The following is a 25,960-nucleotide window of genomic DNA, read 5'->3' as shown; positions in this document are numbered from 1 at the left end:
AAGCTTGCCCTACAGCCCAGGTTTTTCTTTTCACTGGAAACATCTCTATCCTACTTAAGACTCACGGTGGTCCTTCGCTCTCAAGATTCATTTTTGCTGTAAAGTTTTACAGCTGCACGTAATTTGTGTGTCTGGTTGTTTTTCCCATTATATAGACTGCTTCTATTGAAGAAGCAGTGTGATCTATATTATGGGTTATTTCTTTAAAAACCAATTATCTGAGAAAACCTCAAATCACATGCAATCAACTACCAAAGAATTAACCTTTTCTCCTTAAAAACTCCCTTCCCTGAGCACTCACACAAGCACAGTCAGTTCATCAATTTCTTTATGTAAATAGCAGTCATGCAACAAGGGAGGAGGTCTGTTTATTATTTTTGATCCTGTTTTTGCTTCTGGCAAAATTTCACAAACAGCAGAAGTTGGCAGAACATTGATATTTTCTTCTGACTGGCTACTGTTCTCCAGCTACAAGTGCAGAGCACAACTGCAACTATTCTGGTCTGCAGGTCTCAGCCATGACTGAGGTCAAAATTGCAAAATCTGGAGGGAAAAAAAAAATCTCCATCCAGGGCCTCTGTTTGGAAATGGAGATCCTGATTTAACATAGGCTTTCCTTCCAGTAAAGAACTGGTGAGTTAGAGGTCTAGAGTCCGGAGAATACCACAGGTCTGACCTAATTCCTACCTGGATTCCCACCTGAAAAGGCCCACGGTGAAGATCACATGAGCCACTGAGCTCCGGGGCCCTAAGCCCTGGGAAACCTGCGGGCCTACGATATCCACCCTTAGCACTTTCTAGGAAGAAGGGCGGCATTTTGCAGGATCGGAAGTAGGGAAAGGAGGTTGGGGGTGGAGGAATCTGTTCTTTCCCTCTGTTATGCTTGCTCCTACCTAATCTTGCTAGATTCCTTGCCAAAGGCCAAATGCTGCTGCCGCAACGTTTACTTTGGACAAAGTGTCCATGATGAAGAGCAGCCAGCAGGCAGGAGGGCAGTTAGTATGAAGGATGATAATGAGAAATTGCTGTTGGTTTTGGAGGTAAAGTCCTCAAACAACTTGAGGGACTGGTTGAGGCCGGGGCTGGGTGTGGGGGTGGAGTGGGGGGCGTGCAGGGAACAGACGAGGTCCAAAGTGATGAAAAAAACAAAACACCCTGGTTGGATCCAGGCAGACTCGCTTACATAATTATAAGGGTGCTGGGGTTTTCAGTAGTGAATGACGTGGACTTCAGAATCACAGAGACTTGAGTTAAATGCCCAGCTCTGCCACCTACTTGCTGGGAAACTCTGGGAAAGTTACCTAACTCTCTTTGTTTATTCATCTGAAAAATGAAGGCCTGTAAGTGTAAGGCCTTGAGTGTTAGGCCATCCTAGGTTTATTTTCTAGATGAGTAAATTTAACACTCGTGTCTTCATGAAAATTAAATAAAATAGTAATATATGTGCTAAAAACAGTCCTGGGTACATAATAGGGAATCCTCAATAAAAGTAGGTGTAAGTATACTGTCAGTGTTATAAAATTTTTGTAAACATTTCAAGAGCTAAAATTTGAGGCATAAAATTTATAAAAAGTCAAACCATCAATCCCAGACCTGAATATTTGATCTAAATGCATAGAAACATTAATAAACTATGTTGCCTCTCCATGACAAACCCCGACTTACACTTTTCTTTTCACTTGGGTGACCCAGTGGAAAAGTTCTGCTCAGCCCGGGAGGCATGGCGCGCCTGTACCTCTGGACACAGCTGTGTAGACTCCAACAGCCAGGAGGCAGCGTGACTGACAGTTAATGAGCTGAAAAGAACCTGTCTCCATTCCACGTCATTCCTGCCTTATGGAACAAAACAGGATAGAAGCTGCAGTGTCCACAGCCAGTTCCACTCAAGTAACCACACAGAGACAAGAGAGAGAGGAGAAACCTCATGTGAAACGGAAACAGAATGGCTCCACAAGAAACAGAATTAACTGTAGGCTGGAGGTGAGGAAGTAATTTTACTCTACGTGGAAGGGGGAAAGGAAAAAGTTGGACTCTGAAACCATCTCTACCCTACTAGTTAGTTAATGTTTTACAACCATATTGCTCACTGCCAAGTTTCCTCATTAGATCAAGTGAGTCTATATTTATCGATAGAGTCCACTCAGGGAAATGTGCTTTGCTGTACCGCAACACCAAGTGAAAATTAATCCGCTTCCAAAGGAACCTTGGGAAAAGGAGACTGGAAACATCTCAAAGTAAGCAAGTTGCATATGCATTTGTCAGGTGTCTGAAAGATTCTAGGGAACACAGCTTCCTAATTTGAGATTATTAGGACTATCTTACACACATATTCGAAAAGACAATGCACATGGGACTGCTCCACAAACTGTCATGCATTCTACCAGTGAACACATTGCAATTATAATAGCTTTGCAGGGCTTCCAGGATGCCATATGCAGACATCAAATATTTAATCTTAGAAAACAAAGCTTCTACAAAGTTCAAGATTAACATTTTTGTTATGATGTGAAAAGACTGGACTAACTAATATTTCTATTCTGTTAGTTTGGGGTTACCAAAATGGAGGAGGACCTAAGACTACATATAATCCATAAACAAATGAAGCTAAAGAATCCATGTTGACTTAGTCCATTCAACTCTTAAGGACAAATTTCAACAAATGTTAATGATCACATTCATATGTAGTCTTTCATCACGGAGGAATTTAACAATTATGAAGAACAGCTCTCAATGAAAAGGAATGAAAGACTTAGATGAAATGGGCAATGAACGCCTCTTAAATAACTTGTTTGAATGAGTTTGGGAAACAGAGTGCTTAATTTTCAAATTGCCAACTGGTCATTAGAAAGTTTATTTACATTTTACAGCATTTCTTTTCTATGAACTCCTCTGTGCAAAGACCACTGTAATACTGAAAAGTTTCTACAAAATTAAGAAAAATCTCAGTTAACTCGCAAGTGGTAAAGAACCAGCTTGCCAATGCAGGAGACATAAGAGACGCAGGTTCAGTCCCTTGGTCAGGAAGATCCCCTGGCAGAAGGGCATGGCAATCTACACCAGTATTCTTGCCTGGAGAATCCCATGGATGGAGGAGCCTGGAAGGTTACAGTCCATAGGGTCGCAAAGAGTCAGACATGACTGAAGCAACTTAGCAAGCACAGAGTTAACAGTTTAGAAAAATCACAACATGATGACAGGGGAACTCAGATATACAGTTAAAACCATCAGATATGTAGATATAACCATCTATAGACTGGCCATTAAGGCTTGTCTAGAACCTTGCTCCCACCGCTCCCCACTCCCACTCTTCACTCCAGTCTAGCAAAAGCACAGCCCCCTTCCCCCAACACTGCTGCCCTCTCTCTTCACAGTTTACCACCAAGTCGGTCCCAGAGCCAGGAACATTTCCTGCCTCTTTTATTGGCGGAAGGTGGGGATCAACAGACTTTGCTATTTATCTTTATGAGTTGAAACTCGGCCTAAACCCACCACTGCAGGTCAGTTCAGGGCAACTGAGAGAGTAACTGCTGTGCCCAGGAAACCACAGCTGGGAATGACAATGTTTCTCATTATGGCTTAAGATAAAAAACAAAATAATAACAACAACCCCTCTGCCCCCCTCGACACATACACCTTTTGTTTCAGATTTTGTGGTGGACACTTTCTGAGGACACAAAAAATGGGGCAGTAGGTATGCCTGCCTTAGCAAACTCAGTATACAGGACATCATTTATTCTTCATTTGCTCATACAGTACCTTGAAGGGCCAAATGTACATGGATGTTTGCTTACTATATTTTCTTACATTGAGCCCTAGTCTTTAGGTAAGGATGGTTGGAATGTGATTGTCATTGGAATTGTGAATCTTTCTTATTTCTTATAGTAATTTTAAATATTATAGATAATTTGGGGGTAGTAAAGCTTTCAGAGGAAAATGATTTTATGACTACTGTATTTTTTTTTCCAGTGTGCCCTCTGGTGAATACAAATGTGTATGGGATGCCACTGTTCACTTATACAGATGGAATACTAATCAAAAGTTCTTGGCATCCATATGCATGATTTTCAAAATTACCAGGAAGAGGAGAGTGGGGATGCAGGGAGAGTAGGAATGCAGGGAGAGAATGCCTTCTTCAGCTCAAGATACTGACATGTAAATTAGTTATTTGGTGACTGCCAGTTCCCTTACAACCTCCACTCTCTCCTCTACCCTGTTTCAGCATAGTGCTTTATCAGAATGTTAGAGACGTGGCAATGCAAAATACTGGTATTTAGTCAGCTCTGCCTCTGTCAGACCTCTACAATTGTTGTGAGGGAAGTCATTTGAGAGCCTAGCCAGACATTTTGGATGTATTTCTATTGGTTTCTTTTTTCTAACAGCATTAGCATGTTCTCCAATTTTAAGTCATTTTCTAACCATTCCATTTAAATTCCTTTTGACCCTAAGCTTCTCCAAAAAAAGAGAATTCATGTCTTTTCAAACAATAGAGTATACATTTTCACAGTAATCTGTGTCTACCCTGCCCTACGCGGCACCCTTCTATGGTGATTGCCATGACCCTGTATGACTTTATGGCATAGGGATTTGGGCAACATGATATGGACTAATTCTTCATGCTTTCTGTTGCAGCCTCTTGATATTCTGTGGATTTCTCTCAAAAAGCATCAGTCATAATGCAGATGTTAATTCGTTATCTCTTTGCCAGCAGGAGGAAAAAAGAAAACCTTAAGAATATCTGTAGTCTTCACGGAAAACTTGGTAAGTTGCTTATACAACTGGACCAAACAGATTTTACTATTAAAAATGACCTATTATCTATCAGGTCACTTTATTCTGTCATTCTGAGAGGGACATTATGTAACCAAGGATACAACTGGACCCTGAGTCAGAAATTGACTCTGAGCCACCAGGGAGAATTTGTGACCCCTAAAGAGTTTCCTGTTTCTTTCCTGTGGGGCAGTGACTCCACTTCCCAGCAGTAATGGAATATTCTGAATTAGCTGCTACAATGTCGGACCCTTTTGGGATTCAACTAGGACTTCGGCTTTATTGTAGGTTAGACAGATCCAGAGCTAAAAAGCAATAATTTCTATCTTCTGGCCCAATAGAACCTATTTTGTAGGGTTACTTGAAGATTATTTGTACTATTATTACAATGATTAACTCTGTCCATATACCTACCCCTTCAGTTTTCTGCTGGGCAAATGTGCAGAGGCCACCTAATCAGGCTAGGATCTTCCTTTTTATTTTCATGAAAGATATCATCCTGAGTTTACCCAGCTGATTTTTAAAGTATATGGAGTTGGTCTTATTTGAAAACAGAATACTTGCAATGTTACTTTGTAAGATATAATCTCAAATTATTAATTCATGCAAGAAATATGTTCAAAGAAAATGATCTGAATGAACCACACAGCCCTGCACTTTCCTAAACCAGACTTTCTAAAATGTGTTCCTTGGGGAACATGGGTTTCACATGTGTCACTTCCTGGTATCCAGTAAAAAATGGTTTAATAATGAAAAATGTGCATTTAAACAAGGTTAAATTACTTTCTGCAGGGTTTCTCTGAGCCTTTCATAAATATGAATTTCCAAGAAAGGAAAGGGGATGTAGTTTTTCTCAAAATTACTTAACCACAAAAACTTCTTCCTCTTGACTATCCATCTGTCTAAGTATCCATCCATCCGTCCATGTAACTAGAGTTCTCAGACACAGCAAAATTGTCTCCAGTTTCCATGCTATTTCTAGGTCAAGCTAGGGAATCAGAGGATTACATACTGAACCTCCTTGCTGTGATCTGCCCACTCCATCCTCAAATAGTTTTACTGAATTAAAATTTATTGTTATGCCTCTACTTTCACTATAGGACGCTGTAAGGGGTTTGCTATTGAATCCACTGTAAGAATGTTAAAAAGCACCATGGGATTTTTTTATGAGAAACTGCTCCTGTGTATCAAGTCCCAGGGAAAGCTGTACTGCTATGTTTTTACCTTACGGACATGGCAAATCTTCCCTGATCATGTTTTCCTCTTTTCTTAGATTAGGAAGGCTCAAGCTAAACCTGCAGCATGCTTTTAATAATTAATCAGGGCCTTACATTATAAATTTTTATATAATATCTCTATATATCTCTTTTTATCTTGTTAATTGACCTACTTAAAACTCAACATTCAAAAAACGAAAATCATGGCCTCTGGTCCCATCACTTCATGGCAAACAGATGGGGAAACAATGAAAACAGTGACAGACTTAATTTTCTTGGGCTCCAAAATCACTGCAGATGGTAATCGCAGCCATGAAATTAATAGAAGCTTACTCCTTGGAAGAAAAGCTATGACCAACCTAGATAACATATTAAAAAGCAGAGACATTATTTTACCAACAAAGGTCCACCTAGTCTAAGTTATGGTTTTTTCAGTAGTCATGTATGAATGTGACAGTTGGACCATAAAGAAAGCTGAGTGCTGAGGAATTGATGCTTGTGAACTGTGATGTTGGAGAAGACTCTTGAGAGTCCCTTGGATAGCAAGGAGATCCAAACAGTCAATCCTAAAGGAAATCAGTCCTGAATATTCATTGGAAGGACTGATGCTGAAGCTGAAACCCCAATACTTTGGCCACATGATGTGAAGAACTGACTCACTGGAAAAGATCCTGATGCTGGGAAGGATTGAAGGCAGAAGAAGAAGGGTATGACAGAAGATGAGATGGTTGGATGGCATCACCGACTCGATGGACATGAGCTTGAGCAAGCTCCGGGAGTTAGTGATGGACAGGGAGGCCTGCCGTGCTACAGTCCATGGAGTTGCAAAGAGTAGGACGCGACTGAGCAACTGAACTGAACTGAACTGAATCGACCTACATTTTTCTTTTTCACCAGATTTATCTTTTTTAAAACTGACTTGCATCTTCTCTGAACTACCCCAAATCCTTTAAGAAAATGAGGTAGAATGTAAATTAAGACATAATGTCTTTACCCACACCAAAATCATATTCAGGTTGCCCCTGAGGAGACAGAAGATGATTTTCACATGATCCTCATTTCATTCAAAGATCTGGTGTGCAATGCATGATCATCTTCTTGTGTGTTCTTCCCTAGTCTCAGCACCTCATTCTCACAGCTAATGAGACACAGGGACAGAGCACATGATCATCTGTTCCACTAAATTTCCACCAATGTATTTTCCCTTACATGGGCTCAGTGGTAAAGAATCCTGCCTGCCAATGGTTCAGTCCCTGAGTTGGGAAGATTTCCTGGAGGAAGAAATGGCAACCCATTCCAGTATTCTTGCCTGGAGAATCCAATGGACTGAGAAGCCTGGTTGGCTACAGTCCATGGGGTCGCAGAGAGTCAGACACAACTGAGCAAGCATGCATTTTCCTTTATATAGGACGTTTACTAAAACCCACTTGTTTTCTATCTAAGTAAGTCTGGGCCATCAATTGCTCAGACCACTACTGGTGATTTTCTTTCTCCACGCCCCCCGCCCCCCCAACTTGTGCTTCTAATTGGCCATGATTAGCTTGCTAGGGAAATAGGGAACCTTGTTTTAAAAGAGTTGACCAATGTCCTAAATTTACTAAGAATTAAAGCACTGATTATAGGATGGGGCGGGAGGAGAAATGAGGAAAAAATGAATCAGTGAATTTCTGCTCACTTAAACTAATGTCACAAAATCTGCATCTGGGAAGGGTGTTTATAAGTTCAGAACTAATAAGCTCAGTGGAGTGCAGCTATGAAAGTCACAATTTGGTTAAAGTTAAACTCTCAAGTTTTATATGTGTACAAGCATATTGCTCTTTGATAATTTCCTTCTAGTACTTATTTCTTGACTGCTCACATTTTTACTATGTGATGATTTTTAAAATGTTATTCAAAGTTAGTTGACTTAATTCACTTAACAGATTTTCCTGTAACTTCTAGTCGAATAGTGTCCTTTCTGTACAGGCCCTCCAGTCCACCAGCACAGAATAGAAAGAGGCTCTGATTTCATGAAATGTGAATTTCTGACAATTTTTTTTTTTTTTAAGAACTTTTGACCAGCACTCTCACATGACTGACACATTCTCACCCTGTTTTCTGTGTTCATCTGTCTTTCTGCGGGTGTATTCATCCTCTATTTATGAAAGTAGTTGACTAAGAGAATGCAAGGCACAGAGAAAGGGCAATCCCCCCCCCAAAAAAAAACCCCAGAGAATTATTTAATTTTGGCTGATGCTACTCAATGGGTGGAGGTTTCTTATACCAGGGATGAGCAATGCCACCACTTAGGTTGGGCAAATCCCCAAGATATCATTTGATGGGCAGATCCCCAAGATATCATTTGACTTGATAGAGGCATGAGAGTGAATACATCACTAATGCCCAGTTCCATTCTCTGTGAACATAAAAATGGCAGTTTATTCCACTCTAGATGAGTTCAGGAGCTATCTCTAAAAATAGTCTCAGATAAAAAGTCAATGAAAGTGCAGGTCCAATTTTCACTAATTCTCCTATTAGTGAAATTTCTACACTCTACATTTTCTATCAAGAAAAGAGGGGTTTTTTTGGTGAGCATGGGGGTATACCTACATTAACTCTCTGGTCCCTACAATCCTTTTAAGGGGCCAGGCATTACAATAACTCTATGGTACAGTCCAGGACTCCTGAGAAAGAAAGGCTTTACAAGTTCCTTTATAGTTATAACTAACCTTTACAGTTACAGCTTATACTGACATTTAAATAGTCCACAAGACTGGACATCCTCATGTTCCTAGTAAATTGATAATGAGAGCATTAAACAGGTAACAAAGAAGCATGCCCGGGTAGATGTTGAATGACATAATACGGAAAATGTAAATAAGCATCATCTTTCTCTTAAAGTAATAACCTGTGATCACAGAATCCTAGAATTTTAGAGACAATGGGAACTTCGTGCTTACTTAATTCAAACTCTTTCATTTTATGCAAGAAGAAAAGAATGGCCCAGAGAAGTTGTTACTTTCCCCAGATCACACAATTAATTAGCATCAGAAGTAGAATTAAAATCTGATTTCCATTTCACCATTTCCTTGACAAGATGTAGAAAAATTAGAAGTCATTGATCTGTTCCACATTAGATTGCTGCTCTGTTTCCCTTTTGGCTTTGTCACTCTGGATTTAAATTTCCCTGCTTTATGCACTCTAGTTCAAGAAGTTACTGCCTCAACCACAGAAATACCCTGAGAACCAGAATCACAGTCTGACCATCTCATTTCCTCATCAAGAAATGAAGGCCCAGTGAAAGTCTGAAACTTGCCACAGTAAAAGAATGAGACAGCGTCTAAGGAGAGCCTGCATCCCTGTCTCCTTTTTTCTCTAGAGTTCAGTGGACTTTATTGCAATCAGGTCCATTTCATGCTATTTAAAGCATTAACATATTTTTTACATTTAATAGCATGATGAATTCTTTCACAAAGCAAGTAATCACATTTATATATCTGCCTCAATTTGAATTTCCTAGTAAGGTGTGTGTGTATAGACTTAAGCATAGTACACATGTAGCCAATAAATTGTAGCCATCTAAGGACATAAAGGAGAAGGAAATGGCAACCCACTCCAGTGTTTTTGCCTGGAGAATCCCAGGGACGGGGGAGCCTGGTGGGCTGCCGTCTATGGGATCACACAGAGTCGGACACAACTGAAGTGACTTAGCAGCAGCAGCAATGACATAAAATCCCCATTCTCCCCTTCCATGGCCTAATATACTCTTCCTCCACCTCCTTAGCATCCTCCCTCTTGTCCATCCCAAGTGCCTGCCTGTGAGGGAAATAAGGACCATTATTATTTCCATCCTCTCTCCCTATAACAATTTCCCCATTGATTCAGCAAGATTGTGGGGTAAGGACTATGAGCAGTATAACTTATGTGATAAGTTTTTACTCTGTAAAACAACACTCTATTTTAAACATTGCTTCTCTTTTTAACTGGACTTAAGACTTCAGAACTAAAGAGACAGCTAGAGAAATGGTGCATGTATATTTTGGAGCATACCCTAAGATGAGCAAGTTTAGATTCATCCTGGGTTTTAGCAACTCATTCTGATCCTATGCATCATCAAAGATTCCTTTATTTCCCTTCCTTGTTTTTCCCTCCCATGAGTGGATCTACTGTTGAATCATGTCCATGCCATTCAATGATTATCTCATTGTAATGAGGTCAGAGAGGAGCAACTTACTCCTGTTTGCACTGTTCCCAACAGCCATGAAAGACTATGTCTTCATGCCCCCAAATTGTATTAATACAATGCCCAATCTTTCTTGAAATATCTATAGCAGAGTAGTGAAAACCATTTTAGTGAAGTGGCTGTCATTTCAAGATACCAATAAGTGAGCTACAAAAAATAATGATGCTATTAATTTAATACGCACTTGATAAGCTTTAACTGAATGATTGTAGGCCATTAGTAAAATAAACAGACGTCATGTACTATTGGGTACTAACTGCTTGAGGAAGGTAAAACACAGAGCACTTTGTTCCACCAGAGAAATAAGACCTGACTGGAAATCTCATGATGATTCTATAATATGGTTCAGTGCTATATCCTGAGTAGAAAAGATTGAAATATACAATTCAGAAATCAACCACAGGTTTGGTAGTTTAACCCTCACTATAAAAACTAAAAAATGGTTTAGAGTATGATTGAGCATGGTCTCTACAGATACATTCAAATACCAGTTCTTACTATGTAACTTTGGAGAAATTATTTAAACTCTATGTACTTCTGTTTTCTCACCTCTAAAATGGGTATAATAATAGTACTCACCTACAAGGATGTACTTTTTGAGGATAAAATGAATTGAAATACATAATATAAAGCCCTCAGAGCAGAACATGATATATTATAAATGTTCAGTCAATATTCTCTACTATTACAGGAAACCAATGTATTCATACAGTAAACCCAGTAAAATCGTTTTGCTTCTGCTTTCTCAAAGTCTTATGATACAATTTCACATTGTATTATTAACTCACCATCTAACTCATTATTAACAAATAACAAGCTCCTAATCATTGGACTGTTGGAATTCTTGCATGCTTTACCTATGATCCTAACTGTCACTTAATTTTTAGGCATTCATTAGCTTCAAATATTCCATTGCCCAATATTAAAAAAAAGGTAAGAATGCTCAAATTTTCTAATTAGACAAAATGAAACACTGACACAGAATACACTTTCAATGATCATACATGTGTTCATAACATCTCAAGTCCTTACTGGAAAAATAATCTTCATTCCAGAAAGAACATGAATAATTTTTTATGAAATAAATCACTATAACTTCTTTAAGGAGATTGACAAAGATATTTCAAACTATTTGTATGCAATGTTTCTAACATAACACACTTTATGAGCATGCTGAGGAACATTTACAGAGCACAGACTATATAGGCCATCAAACTGTCACCAAACATTTACTGAGCCCCTATGTCCATAATGATGATGATGTCTGGTAAAGCACTATTGTTAGAAATCTCTAAAACTAAAATGGAGCTGGCTTTTATTCTAAGCCTAGTGTATTTTTAAATCAAGCCACAGGGAAATGATTACTTTTGTTTCTATTCAACCAAGACCTGCACACAGAGTTTATGGAATGACATAATATCCTTCCTGAAATCAGACCGGTATGTAGGACCAGTATCCTTCACACATAACCAGTTCCTGAACCTTTAAAAACAAATCCTAATTTCCAAGGAAACAATCTCATCAAATGCTGCTCACTAGAATACATATTGTTCCTTTTGGAAACATTACAATAAGATTTTCATGATTACGAACCCCAGCTTCCCCTCTAAAATTCAATATAATCTTAAACTCATTTAAGTGGAAGTTGTATTTTTGTAATGGCTCTAGAAAATCCTGGTCAATTTATGTATCACCAATATAATAATTTAGCTATTTAGTCAGTCTGCAAGGGGCTGGTTATAAACTTCATAAACATATTGTATATGTGTAGGTATGTGTGTATGTCTTTTAAATGGGCAACTGAAGTTTCTTAGGAATGCTCATCTTTCTACTCTACACAAACCTATCCTAAGATAAACAGCACCTTTTAAACTATTTCCGGAGCATAAAGAGCTTTAGTGATTTCCCCCCACCCGCCTTGAGAATAAAAAGGGACACCTAGCAGCTTGTAATCAGCATCCTCTCCTGTCTGCCTTACAAAGCTGGTGCTTCTGTCACAAGATTTGTTTTGAGGTTAGCAGACACTTTTATCTTTTACTAGAAGAACAATATCAACAAATCAGTGGCAACTGCTGACATAAACGTACAAACAGGCAGAGAATGTGACTTTGGTTGTCAGCCCAAAGGCCTTAAGAATAGAATTTTAACTTTCTCCTGTCACTAACAGTGTTCTAAAGAATCTTGGCAGGGTGGAAGTTAGTTCTTCCCCTTCTCCCAATTAAATAAACAAGTGTCCAAGTTTTAAATGTGACAGAGCGTGAGGAACCTGCTGAAAAGCTCCTAAAATCCGTACTGAGGAAACCTGTCTCATTTGTTCTGTAGACACACATTGAGTCTCGGAAACTGATGGTTCACTGTCCCGTCCTGAAGTTTTCTGTGGACTTTACCGTTGACTTATGCGGCAGCTAAGCGCTGTCACTGTTTGCTTAAAACGGCAGCATTTCTGAAAGGTATGCGCGGCGTGGCATAGAAATCCATGTATTGTAAAGTGAAAACAGTCATTTTTAAAAACGGGGTTAGCATGAAAGAGAGCCCACAGAAATCAGAATTAGCAACAGCCTTCCGCTACCAGCGACTCACCTTGTTGAATTTTAGTCACTAGCTGATGGCGTGCTAGAATCCGGCTCATCCTGTAAGGAGAGCGTCTCGTAGTCTGATCAAATCGCAAATACATCTCCTGGCCCTCAGGTGTCATGGCATTTAGATAGTAGCAACCTGAAGCTGGGGTCCGGGGTCCCTGACTCAACATCCCGGCAGACTTTCTTCTGCCCTTGTGGCGGTTTCCGTCTGCCTCCAGCCTCAGTCACTGAGCGAGGCACCCAGCCCGGCAGAGCTCAACAGACCCAGCGATTTTTAAAAAAAAAGAAAAAAAGGAGTGCCAGGAGCCACAACTCAGAATTCCAGCCCTCGGCTCCCACGTGACCTCGCAGACCCAATCGGAGGGAGGCAGGAGACGGGACGGGGCGCGCCCGGCCGCGAGCCCGGGAGAGGCAGGTCCCGCAGAGCCGAGAGCGGCGCGGTGGGGAAGCCCACGCGAGCACGGCCCTGCCCTGTGGCCTTGCCCTGCCTCCGCGCTGACGAAGCCCGGAGAAGCGGCCCTCACTGGGAGTTCAGAGGAAAAGAGACAGGGAGGAGAAAACGGCAGCAGAAGGAAAACAATGCCTGGGCACGGGAAAAATCTTTCTGGTGGTAAAGGTTAGGGAAAGCACGCTCGCCTTCTCCAGGGCAGCTGCAGCCCAGCCGGGTAGAAGATCTGGGTGTGACAAACGACGTACGTGAAAAGCCGCTTCACATAAGCATAAAGCTCTGAGTATAAATTACCACCCTTCATTACAAAGAAATAAATAAAGTTTTTCCAGTGAAGAGTAAACTTGAAGTGCTTTAACGCCCTGAGTAAACACACTCCAGGCCCCTGACCCTCGGCATGGGAGGTTGAGCTCTTAAGGAGGAGACTGGCAGAGGTCAGCGTCTTTGTTGAATATCTACCCCTTTAAATTTTCCACTTCCCCAATTTTTAACCACCCAGAGGCAAAATATTGATATTTTGAAAGTACCTCTCACATTTAAGACACTGCCAGGAATCATTGTAAAAATGCAGATTCATGCAAAGCTGCTGTCACCAAGCTGCTTGGGATCAGTAGAGGTTATGCAGAAGGGCTAATACAGGCCTTACAGCAAAGGGGCCTCAAGAAGACCCAAGAGGACACAAGAAGACATTAGAGCAAGCAAGAGGACACAAGAGGACACAAGAAGACATTAGAGGAAGCAATATTATTTTTGACTGAGGTGATGAGAGCTGGCAACACAGAGAAAGAGACCTTTGGGTGGGATTTGAAAAAAAAAAATGGGTGGGATTCTGACAGGCAGAGGCTGAGGAGGGTCTGTGCCCACATGTGTAGAGATCTGGAACCAGAGTGTGTGTTTAAGGAAACTGCCAGTAATTCCACTTGGCCGTATCAGAGTATACATATGGGAATAATTAGTGTTTTTCCCTCTATTTTTTTCTCTTTAATATTGTTTGATGTGAAGAGGAAAAAAAAATCCATAGAAAACATGTTATCAAATTCTAAGCCTGGGGCTGAAGGAATAAAGTTCTTTGAAAAAGAGGCATATGGCCAAGTTGTTCTTATAGTTGGCTGACTTAAACTTAAATATAGCCTGGCCTGGGATTTCAAATCCTAATAATGAAAAACTCTCAATTGAAAGTTCAACGGGGCTTAAATTAGGGCCTCGATTCTTGCTGTGTGTGTCAGACCTAACATCTTTCCCTGTGGAACCTTCTGCAATTCTGGGAAGCAGCTCATTTCGCATAAATATCTTCCTAGGTAAAAGTGAAAGTCACTCAGTTGTGTCTGACTCTTTGTCACCCCATGGACTGTAGCCTGCCAGGCTCCTCTGTCCGTGGAATTCTCCAGGCAAGAATACTGGAGTGGGTAGCCGTTCCCTGTTCCAGGGGATCTTCCCAACCTAGGGATCAGATTGAACTCAGGTCTCCCACATTGCAGGCGGATTCTTTACAGTCTGAGACACCAGGGAAGCCCTATTAGGTAAATGAACACCTTAATATAGATCCCTAGGACCTTCACTGGAATATATTCTCTCTCATGGCAATTGTGAACCTCTTCTGATAATCATGCAAAGAGGAGGTAAGGGTCAGGTTTTCAAGTCAGCATTGATACAGGAAAGAAAAGGAAGCTCTCATGGGTCACAGTGTTCTTTTTCCATTTTTATTTAGGATTTGATCAGAGTTTTTCTATTCCAGGGGATCTTTTGTGGACGGTGAAAGGGATCTAATATCTAGTGCCCCGTATGCAGGAAGCCTGGGCATGCATGGCAGAAACGCTTAGCACTCCACTGCAATATTAGATACTCCAGAGGTCCACTCTCCCAGCTCAGATCCAGCACTGGCTTCTTCTGTCTGACGGAGATGAAGATATCAGCCACCTTATGTACACCTTTTGGTTTGATAGTCTAGTGCTAAGGACACCCCTGCTGTAAATACCCGCCAGTTATTACTTTTCAATGGGAGAGTATAGAAGAGTAGAGAGAGCAAGAAGAAAGGACCTTGCAAACCTTGGATATGTCTGGAAAACCAAGCAAAGGGAAGGAAGCACAGGAAGTGATATACAGTTGCTTTTTAGCTGTGGATAACACTTAAAGAAAGACTGACCATTCCCAGTGCCAACCTTGTAGTTTAATACTGATGTGGCTGCATTTTAAAAATAAATAGGAATGATTCTTACTAAAGCACCTCAGTGTATCTTGGCCAGGTTACCATTTAAAAAAATCACAATGCTTCCTTTGTACAATAATGAACACATGAATACTCAAAGTCCTGAGGTGTTTTGTTCTGAAAACATCAAGATCATAAATATGTAGTCTTTGATATATGTAAACAGATACAAAATGTGAAACATAGTATTTCATAGGAGATGGCAATGAAGAACAGGAATTGAATGCAAATTAGAGGAAAAAAGGAACCTGAATTCCCTGATTAAAAGAAGACAACTTAGAAGACAGCCTAATTTCTCTAAAAATCAGTCTGAGTTTTAATAAAGGGATCTATGAAGGATCATGTATAACATCTTTGTCTTCCTGTGTCACATCCAACGTATTTTTTATGGTTAAAGTGTGGGTATGCTCAGTCTCTCAGTCGTTTCTGACTCATTGTGACCATATGGACTGTGGCCCACCAGGCTCCTCTGTCCATGGGATTTTCCCGGTCAGAATACTGGAGTGGGTTGCCATTTCCTCTTCCAGGGGATCTTCCAAACCCAGAGATTGAATTTCTGTCTCCTGCATCTCTTGCATTGTCAGGCAGATTCTTTACTGCTGCCGAAGCCCATTGGTTAGAGTAGTATCTATAAATCTATACAACTGCTCACCATGGTTTTGTCATTTTGTGTGTTTCAGAATACCATATTTAAGGCAGGTAAGTAACATTATTTTCTCATTAGCATCATTAATGTCTTGTTTTATGCTAATGTATTGCTATGAATCCTAAGCTCTTTCAATGAATTCTTTTATCATTTGGCCCCGGTGTTAGAAGAATCACCACTGGCTGGGCAGTTCTGGTTGTTGTAAATGTAAAATCAAGAAACTGCTGATAATTTTCCCTCGGCTGAAATGTCCTCCATGCATCTCGTGGACAGAGGTCTTCCTCTTCACTGGTGAGTGAGTGGATGAGGACCAAAGGAATCAGAGAAGGAGAGAGTGCTGAAAACCCAGGATGCTGGATTTCCTCCTTTCCAATTCCTTCAAAAGTGAGGAAAATGGATGGTACTAGTTTTTAGTTTTCACCTACTTTTCCTCTTTCCTAATTTGGTCATTAAGAACAATCTTCACTCAGACTATTCAGGGATGGGATAAACAGATCAATATTGGGAACCAACAAGAGCAGTGAATAGGGGAATGGAAGAGGGGGAGTGGCTAACAAAGCTAAGCACCTACTGGGTGCTAAACCTTATGCCATTTACATGTCACATCTTTAATTAATCTCCATGGAAACTCTCTGTGCTATCTTATTGATATAATTTTGTGGAAAAGGAAATTAAGACTCAGAGGTGAACAAATGTCCCAGGTGATACAGCGACCAAGTGTAGAGCCTCTGTGTATCTCTAAGCTGATGATATTTTAACTCTTTCCACTATTACACATGAGGGACAGGAAAGGGAAAACTGTGGCACTAAAAGGGTGCTGGGGAAATTGGATAAGGGAGAAAATTTTAGGAAGAATATACTGAAAATCATCTTAATGCTATTTAATGGTATATGATGGAAATATGGGTATAGGGTAGCTAAATTCTTGCGGTGGTTGAGATCAAGGTGTCATTAGAGTAATATACACAGCCCAGAGCCTTTAATTAAACCAGTGAGAACAATGGGCCGCCTCTGGAGTAACTTCAGACTGAGAGCTGGAGGCCCGCCCATTCCTTCCCCAATCCTACAGTGAAGAGGCAGCCTGATGGCCTCTCTGTTCAACAGCTTCTCTTCTGGAGGGTAGGCTGTTTGCCCTCTGCTTTCCACTCGTCCTCAAGGCTAACTCTGCATATTGGCTGGCCTCTTCGATGGCATTTCTTCCTAAGGCAAACACTCCAAACACAGCCAAAACTCTGAAATTTGACCTCTAAACAAAACTTTTGGTATTTAAAAATTTTAAGTCTTTTGATAGATGATCCCAGATTAGCGCTCAACGGAATTTTGTGTACATGTGGCAGAAAGTGAGGAGCGCTTTTACAGAAGCCAGGAATGTCTCACTGTGCTTTCATCTGTCTGCTTCTCCTTCTGTTCCTTCACGCACATTCCAGCCTCCTCATCAGCCTGTTCAGAGGGCGCCAAGGCAGTTCTGCCAAGTAGGAAAATGTTTGAGATACAAGTGGTTGGTGGAAAGAAAGAAGAACCAATCTGGAGGGTTGCTTTTTAAACTACTTGAATCCAAAGGTTGTGGTTTCATGTCAAAGCTTCCTGTGGGCCCTCAGGCTCATTTCAAGAATTTCTACCAGTTGATTTGTGATGCATGTGCCCCATTCTTTGTCAATAAACCTTTCCGGTATGCATACACCACATGCCCGCTGACCAATGCAGGCAAGCCAGGGATATTAACACACAGCCATGACCAGAACCATGCACAAAACCTTTCATTCTCTCCTGATTCAGTTTTCCCACCTCTAGGCCTTGTCTCCCACATGGAGTCCAGACCTTACTGCAAATCTTCTGGGCGGTAATGGATTTCCTTTTATTTTTGTCTCAGCCCTTGTTGCTCTCTTTAGTTAACTTCATCTCTGTAGGCCTTTCAGAGTGCATTCTCTGCCCTCATTCCATCCCCTGGGGATCCAGCCATCAGATCTAGTTCATATGGCCAGCGATTTGGCCTGATTTGTCCTGGGCTCACTGCCTACACCCATCCATTCCAGCCAAACCAAAATTCTTTCACTTTTATAAGTTGTTTCAAAGATCTGGAACTGTGTGATTTCCTACTCTTTCACCCTGTCAAAACTTACTGCCTTCAGAAACAGTTTCATGACTAATGCAAAAACTTTAGTATTAACAGTCATGTTAATACCTGTAAATATTGGTTATATGACTAGATTAGATTAGATTGTTACATGCTAATATGGAGTCCATTTGTTCATTTCAACTATTATTCACATATCTTGGGTTTGGAAAAGCTATTAAAAATATTCCAGTCCAACCACCCAATTACTATACAAGTCATGGTCAGATCAATGAATGAATGCTCTACCCAACAAATGTGAAGTATATTACCTCACTGAGGACTACGAGCTGTTTAAGAAAGTTTTTGGTTATAATTTCAATCCATTGGTTCTAATTCTGTCATTTGGAATTAGGACAAATCTATTCCTTCTTCCATGTGCCTGTTCTTCAGATATTTTTAGAAAACCAACCTCTTATAAGACTCTCCTTTCATAGGTTAAACATATTCCATCAAACCACACAACTTCTAACTATTTAGCAAGCTGATTGCTGTCTTTTGGATCTGCTCCAGTCTCTCAGTATCTCTTTAAAAATACTATTCTTACCCTAAACTTAAGCTTTAGACATGGCCAAGCAGAATAGTATGTGGCACAGGGTGTGGGTACCTCCTGCTCTCAGGGGATTGCACTCTTGTTGATCCGGTCTGAGATAATGAGAGGTTTTATTTTTTTAATCTATATTTACTCAATCATTAATTCAGCATGGAATTAATGTGAATTAATTAATTAATGCCTGCACAGCACTGCAGTAAGTATGAAAGATACAATGGTGAATGCGATGTATTTGTCCTTGTCTCAAGGGACAGTCTGGCAGGGAAGAGAAAAAAAAAATCTCACTATTATACGAATGTTAAGTGCTATGTGGGAGGCTATCTCTATCACCTCAGACTACGTTAGAGTCAATATAAGTGGTGTTTCTGTGTTTTCAGAAGATCTGTTGTTAAATGAGTGTTCTCTATCCTGTAATTAATAAATGAGCTTTCAAACTTAAGAGCAGGTTTTTAGCTTATTAAAATTACTATTGTGTTGTTGTTTAGTCAATAAGTCATATTCGGCTCTGCAACACCATGGACTGTAGATAGCCAGGCTCCTCTGTCTGTCGAATTTTCCAGGCAAGAATACTGGAGTGGGCTTCCATCTCCTCCTCCAGGGGAATCTTCCCGACCCCAGAATCAAACCCTCATCTCTTGCGTTTCTGACATTGGCAGCCGGATTCTTTACCACCAGTGTCACCTGTGAAGCCCCAAGGAATTATTGAGATATCTTTAACTCCTGATTTTCTCTTCCAACAGTTTTCAGTTCAGTTCAGTTCAATCGCTCAGGCGTCTCCAACTCTGAGAGCCCATGCACTGCAGCACACCAGGCCTCCCTGTCCATCACCAACTCCTGGAGTTTACTCAAACTCATGTCCATTGAGTCAGTGATGCCATCCAGCCATCTCATCCTCTGTCATCCCCTTCTCCTCCTCCCTTCAATCATTCCCAGCATCAAGGATCTTTTCAAAGGAGTCAGTTCTTCGCATCAGGTGGCCAAAGTATTGGAGTTTCAGCTTCAACATTAGTCCTTCCAACGAATATTCAGGACTGATTTCCTTTAGGATTGACTGGTTGGATCTCCTTGCAGTCCAAGGGACTCTCAAGAGTCTTCTCCAACACCACAGTTCAAAAGCATCAATTCTTCAGCACTCAGCTTTCTTTATAGTCCAACTCTCACATCCATACACGACTATTGGAAAAACCATTGCTTTGACTAGATGGACCTTTGTTGGCAAAGTAATGTCTCTGCTTTTCAATATGCTGTCTGGGTTGGTCATAACTTTTCTTCCAAGGAGTAAGTTTCTTTTAATTTCATGGTTGCAGTCACCATCTGCAGTGATTTTGGAGCCAAAAAAAATAAAGTCTGTCACTGTTTCCACATCTATTTGCCATAAAGTGATGGGACCAGATTCCATGATCTTGGTTTTCTGAATGTTGAGCTTTAAGCCAACTTTTTCACTCTCCTCTTTCACTTTCATCAAGAGGTTCTTTAGTTCTTCTTCACTTTCTGCCATAAGGGTGGTGTCATCTGCATATTTGAGGTGATTGATATTTCTCCCTGCAGCCTTGATTCCAGCTTGTGCTTCTTCCAGCCCAGCATTTCTCATGATGTACTCTGCATATAAGTTAAATAAGCAGGGTGACAATATACAGCCTTGACGTACTCCTTTTCCTATTTGGAGCCAGTCTGTTGTTCCATGTCTGGTTCTAACTGTTGCTTCCTGACCTGCATATAGATTTCTCAAGAGGCAGGTCAGGTGGTCTGGTATGCAGATCTCTTTCAGACTTTTCCACAGTTTATTGTGGTCTACACAGTCAAAGGCTTTGGCATAGTCAATAAAGCAGGAATTGATCGTTTTCTGGAACCCTCTTGCTTTTTCGATGATCTAGCAGATGTTGGCAATTTGATCTCTGGTTCCTCTGCCTTTTCTAAAACCAGCTTGAACATCTGGAAGTTCACGGTTCACATATTGCTGAAGCCTGGCTTGGAGAATTTTGAGAATTACTTTACTAGCATGTGAGATGAGTGCAATTGTGCAGTGGTTTGAGCATTCTTTGGCATTGCCTTTCTTTGGGATTGGAATGAAAACTGACTTTTCCAGTCCTGTGGCCACTGCTGAGTTTTCCACATTTGCTGGCATATTGAGTGCAGCACTTTCACAGCATCATCTTTTAGGATTTGAAATAGCTCAAGTGGAATTCCATCACCTCCACTAGCTTTGTTTATAGTGATGCTTCCTAAGGCCCACTTGACTTCATATTCCAGGATGTCTGGCTCTAGGTGAGTGATCACACTATCATGATTATCTGGGTCATGGAGATCTTTTTGTATAGTTCTTGCATGTATTCTTGCCATCTCATCCTAATATCTTTTGCTTCTGTTAGGTCCCTACCATTTCTGTCCTTTATTGTGCCCATCTTTACATGAAATGTTCCCGTGGTATCTCTAATTTTCTTGAAGAGATCTCTAATCTTTCCCATCCTATTGTTTTCCTCTATTTTTTTCACTGATCACTGAGGAAGGCTTTCTTATTTCTCCTTGCTATTCTTTGGAACTCTGCATTCAAATGGGTATATCTTTCCTTTTCTCCTTTGCTTTTCGCTTCTGTTCTTTTCACAGCTATTTGTAAGGTCTCCTCAGACAGCTTTGCATTTCTTTTTCTTGGGGATGTTCTTGATCCCTGTTTCCTATACAATGTCATGAACCTCCATCCATAGTTCATCAGGCACTCTGTCTATCAGATCTAGTCCCTTGAATCTATTTCTCACTTCCACTGTATAATCATAAGGGATTTGATTTAGGTCATACTTGAATGGTCTAGTGGTTTTCCCTACTTTCTTCAATTTAAGTCTGAACTTGGCAATAAGGAGTTCGTGATCTGAGCCACAGTCAGCTCTCAGTCTTGTTTTTGCTGACTCTATAGAGTTTCTCCATCTTTGGCTGCAAAGAATATAATCAATCTAATTTTGGTATGGACCATCTGCTGATGTCCATGTGTAGCGTTTTCTCTCGTGTTGTTGGAATAGGGTGTTTGCTATGACCAGTGCATTCTCTTGGCAAAACTCTATGAGCCTTTGCCCTGCTTCATTCTGTATCCCAAGGCCAAATTTGCCTGTTACTCCAGGTATTTCTTAACTTCCTACTTTGCATTCCAGTCTCCTATAATGAAAAGGACATCTTTTTTGGGTGTTAGTTCTAGAAGGTCTTATAGGTCTTCATAGAACCATTCAACTTCAGCTTCTTCAGCATTACTGGTTGGGGTATAGACTTGGATTACCATGATATTGAATGGTTTAATCCAACAGTTTAATCCTGCCTTATTCTTTAAGGTAGCTAGTGAAAATACCTACATTCTAAAAGTATAAAATGAACAGTTAAGTGTGCTTGGAAAAAGGTGAAGGAAAGGTGGAAACAGTAAGAAAACCCAGTTTACAGACACACAAGTCACACAACCCTGTTATTTGCAGGAGGCGGCTGAAAATGTGGCTTAAGATTCCTAACAGACAACACAAAAAGGAAATGAGATCAATTATGAGATTTAATATTTCCATAATATAAAAACAGGGCAGTTATTCAAGATAAGCATAGATTACCAGGTATTGAGGAACTCTAACCACCCTACCAGGGAAAATTTTTCTGGGTTCTCACAAAGAATCGGCATCCTCAATGATACTGGATATGGTTCAAGGTTTCTTAACTGACACTTCAGTGTCAATAATAGTGTGATAGCAAAGCACTATTTAGGAAAATTAATTCTAGGAGGGTCCCCCTAGAAAACATGATTTTAGCATACTAGCCTCTGTGATCTTTTAAGCTATGTGTTGAATCGCATCACTTTCCTGCTTAAAGTACTCCAAGTTTTCTACTCTATCTGGAAAAAATTCTGTACTTCTTACTTGGCCCACGAGGTCCTGTGTGATCTATTCCCAGCTCACCACTCCCACCTCATCACAGTCTCCTCACTCGCCATCTCTAGACTTGGCTGCCTTAGAGTCTTCTTTCTATACATGCTGCTCCTCAGCCTGGAATGTTCTTCATGGAGTCCTTCCAATTGCTGGCTCCTTCTCAGCTTGCAAGCATCAGCTTAAATGATGTAGTCTCAGATGCACCATCCCATTCACTTTAGCTAAGTGGAAGCAGCACCCCATTTGTTGGCTCTGTGATGGTGGTGGTTGAGTTGCTAAGTCGTGTCCGACTCTTGCAATCCCACAGACTGTAGCTCACCAATCTCCTCTTTCCATGCAATTCTCTAGGCAAGAATACTGGAGCAGGTTGCCAGTTCCTTTTCCAGGGGATCTTCCCACCCCAGGAATCAAACCCGGGTTTTGCAGGCAGATTCTTTACCAACTGAGCTACAAGGAAAGCACTAGTACTTTCTAAATTTGTATTCACTGAGTTATTTGCCCGTTCACCTATCATTACTTTTTCTTGATAGATTGCTGTGTCTGGACCATGTTTATTTCACACGCATTCTATGTACCCCACCGCAAGGCCTGGCACATAGGAGAAAATCAGTAGCAATTGGTTGAATAAATGATTGAGTAAGAAACTGAATAAATGATTATCTAAATTTTGCCAAAGATAAAATTTAGAATGTCTAGAGGAGTGAATGTATATTTTTAGGCAATCATTATAAATATTGTTGTTGCTACAACAACTTGGATTGGATAAGAAGTGGACAGCAGATAATTCAAGATTTTTTTTTCCCCTCCAAAAGAACCTGAAATACTCATATTTTGCTTTGTTAGTTAGGGGAAGGAGAAAGCAATGGCAACCCACTCCAGTACTCTTGCCTGGAAAATCCCATGGATGGAGGAGCCTGGTAGGCTGCAGTCCATGGGGTCGCTAACAGTCGGACACGACTGAGCGACTTCACTTTCACTTTTCACTTTCATGCCTGGAGAAGGAAATGGCAACCCACTCCAGTGTTCTTGCCTGGAGAATCCCAGGGATGGGGGAGCCTGGTGGGCTGCTGTCTATGGGGTCACACAGAGTCGGACACGACTGAAGCGACTTAGCAGCAGCAGTTAGGGGCAAAAGTGTATGCTTTGGGCATCAAAGAGAGGACAATTTAAGGCCCCTTGTGAAAACCAGGGAGCTTGGAGGAAGTGAGAAACCGTTTCTTCACAGAGAGAGGCTGAAGGGCATTAAAAAAAAATGTATCTTCATTAGCTTTGAATCAACCTCAAATTTTGTAAACATGCCTCCTGTGCCTTCAGTAAAAAAGTTTAACACCATTGGCCCAAGTGTTCTTCAGGGACCCATTCTGCATCTGGGTTATCAACCACCTCTATTTCTTCATGCTCATAAACATCTTTTAATAATTCTTTAAAAAATTATTGTGGAGATTTTAATTAATTTGTTGTCTGATATTTCTAGAACCTATATATTTTTGCCTTGATTGAAATTAATGTAATTGCTAATTTGGGGTATTTTTCTTTTCTTTTTTAAAAAATTGCTTATATTCTAAAATGGATCATTCAGTCCCTTAGTGGAATTTGTCTGTTATTACAGACCTATCCTCATTTGTATCAGATTTGATTTTCTAATCTCCTTTTCTTATCTCAAACAAGAGTGGATATATTTCCTTTATGTTGACTCAAATTAGTATCTGAATATGAAAGGGAAGCTTGCTCATTAAAGAAATCCTGTGATGAATCCTTTGGTAAATTTTGTATTGATCTTCCACAGTATCTCTTTTTTAAATGTCTGAGCCTGCCCACAGAGAGGCCCATCATTATTAAGATGGCATGCTGGAACCGGAAAGCTCATGACTGAGATTCCTGAAATGTCACCCTACTACCTCACCACCAATGAGAAGAATGTCCATGAGCTGATCATGCACCCTGCAACCCTCATGCCTAATGTTGTCTTTAAAAACTGTTTCTAGAAATCTGAACACAAAGGAGTCTAGGTCTTTTGAGCATGAGCTGTCCTGGATCCAGTCCCCATTTTTATATACAATTGCTTCCCATCGGGCATCAGGCAACAGTTGGATACTGAAGTTCGGAAATAACTATGGCCCACAAACTTAGGGCCATTTGAAAAGACCCTGATGGTGGGAAGGAGTGAAGGTTGGAGGAGAAGGGGACGACAGAGGATGAGATGGCTGGATGGCATTACTGACTCAATGGACATGAGTTTGAGTAAGCTCCAGGAGTTGGTGATGGACAGGGAAGCCTGGTGTGCTACAGTCCATGGGGTTGCAGAGAGTCTGAGTGACTGAACTGAACAAACTGAGGAGGAGTAAGAGTGTAAGATTAATAATGCAATTGAACTGCTTATATATTTAAACCACATATGACTTCTTGGATAAATTCAGCTCAGTACACTAAGAATATGATAGAATGTTTTCCCTCTTTATTCCTAAAGTAAGACCTTTAATCTATACTTTAAAGAATGGAAAGTGGTGCCAGGAGGAGCAATGACATTAGAACACATCCCATAAAGAGAGAAGCACTAAGAATTTGAGAAGGTAGCAACATAGCTCTCTCAGTCAGTCAGTTCAGTTGCTTAGTCATGTCTGACTCTTTGTGACCCCATGGACTGCAGCACGCCAGGCCTCCCTGTCCTTCACCAACTCCCAGAGTTTACTCAAACTCATATCCATTGAGTTGGTGATGCCAACCAACCATTTTATCCTCTGTTGTCCCCTTCTCCTCCTGCCTTCAATCTTTCCCAGCATCAGGGTCTTTTCAAATGAGTCAGCTCTTTGTATCAGGTGGCCAAAGTATTGGAGTTTCAGCTTCAACATTAGTCCTTCCAATGAATATTCAGGACTGATTATCTTTAGGATGGACTGATTGGATCTCCTTGCAGTCCAAGGGACTCTCAAGTCCAACATCACAGTTCAAAAGCATCAGTTCTTCAGTGCTCAGCTTTCTTTATAGTCCAACTCTCACATCCATACATTACCCCTGGAAAAACCATAGCCTTGACTAGACAGACCTTTGCTGGCAAAGTAATGTCTCTGCTTTTTAATAAGCTGTCTAAGTTGGTCATAACTTTCCTTCCAAGAAGTAAGGGTCTTTTAATTTCACGGCTGCAGTCACCATGTGCAGTGATAGCTCTCTAGAGCCCTAGATATTGGTATCAGTGGAACTTGGAGGTGATTGGGAAGACAAATTTCAGGACTTAGCACTCGGCAACAAGAGGAGGGTCCTCTTTCAGGTTTGAAAGAATGATTTAATGAAATGTGCTTCTATGTAATAGTATAATTTAAAT

The 25,960-nt window shown here is 40.7% G+C and overlaps 1 protein-coding gene across 6 annotated transcripts in view; it reads right to left on the bottom strand.

Annotated features, from left to right (window-relative positions):
- STARD13 (StAR related lipid transfer domain containing 13) overlaps positions 1-25,960 on the bottom strand; it is a 220,364-nt gene that overhangs the window by 148,692 nt on the left and 45,712 nt on the right. The window contains exon 1 of one of the 6 annotated variants that reach the window (XM_043891734.1): positions 12,787-13,074. The exons of 3 other annotated variants lie outside the window; for them this stretch is intronic. In XM_043891734.1, coding sequence (XP_043747669.1) covers positions 12,787-12,955 — 169 coding nt within the window. In that variant the 5' untranslated portion in view covers positions 12,956-13,074. Of the gene's footprint in view, positions 1-1,665; positions 2,985-12,786; positions 13,075-25,960 lie in introns of those variants that run through there. 2 more of the 6 variants (XM_043891737.1, XM_043891739.1) reach the window with 2 other exon arrangements.

The sequence above is a fragment of the Cervus elaphus genome, chromosome 30 (assembly GCF_910594005.1).
Source record: "Cervus elaphus chromosome 30, mCerEla1.1, whole genome shotgun sequence".
NCBI classification, from domain to species: Eukaryota; Metazoa; Chordata; class Mammalia; order Artiodactyla; family Cervidae; genus Cervus; species Cervus elaphus.
Note: the sequence above shows the minus strand (reverse complement) of the source record. Positions and strands in the feature narration are given on the sequence as shown.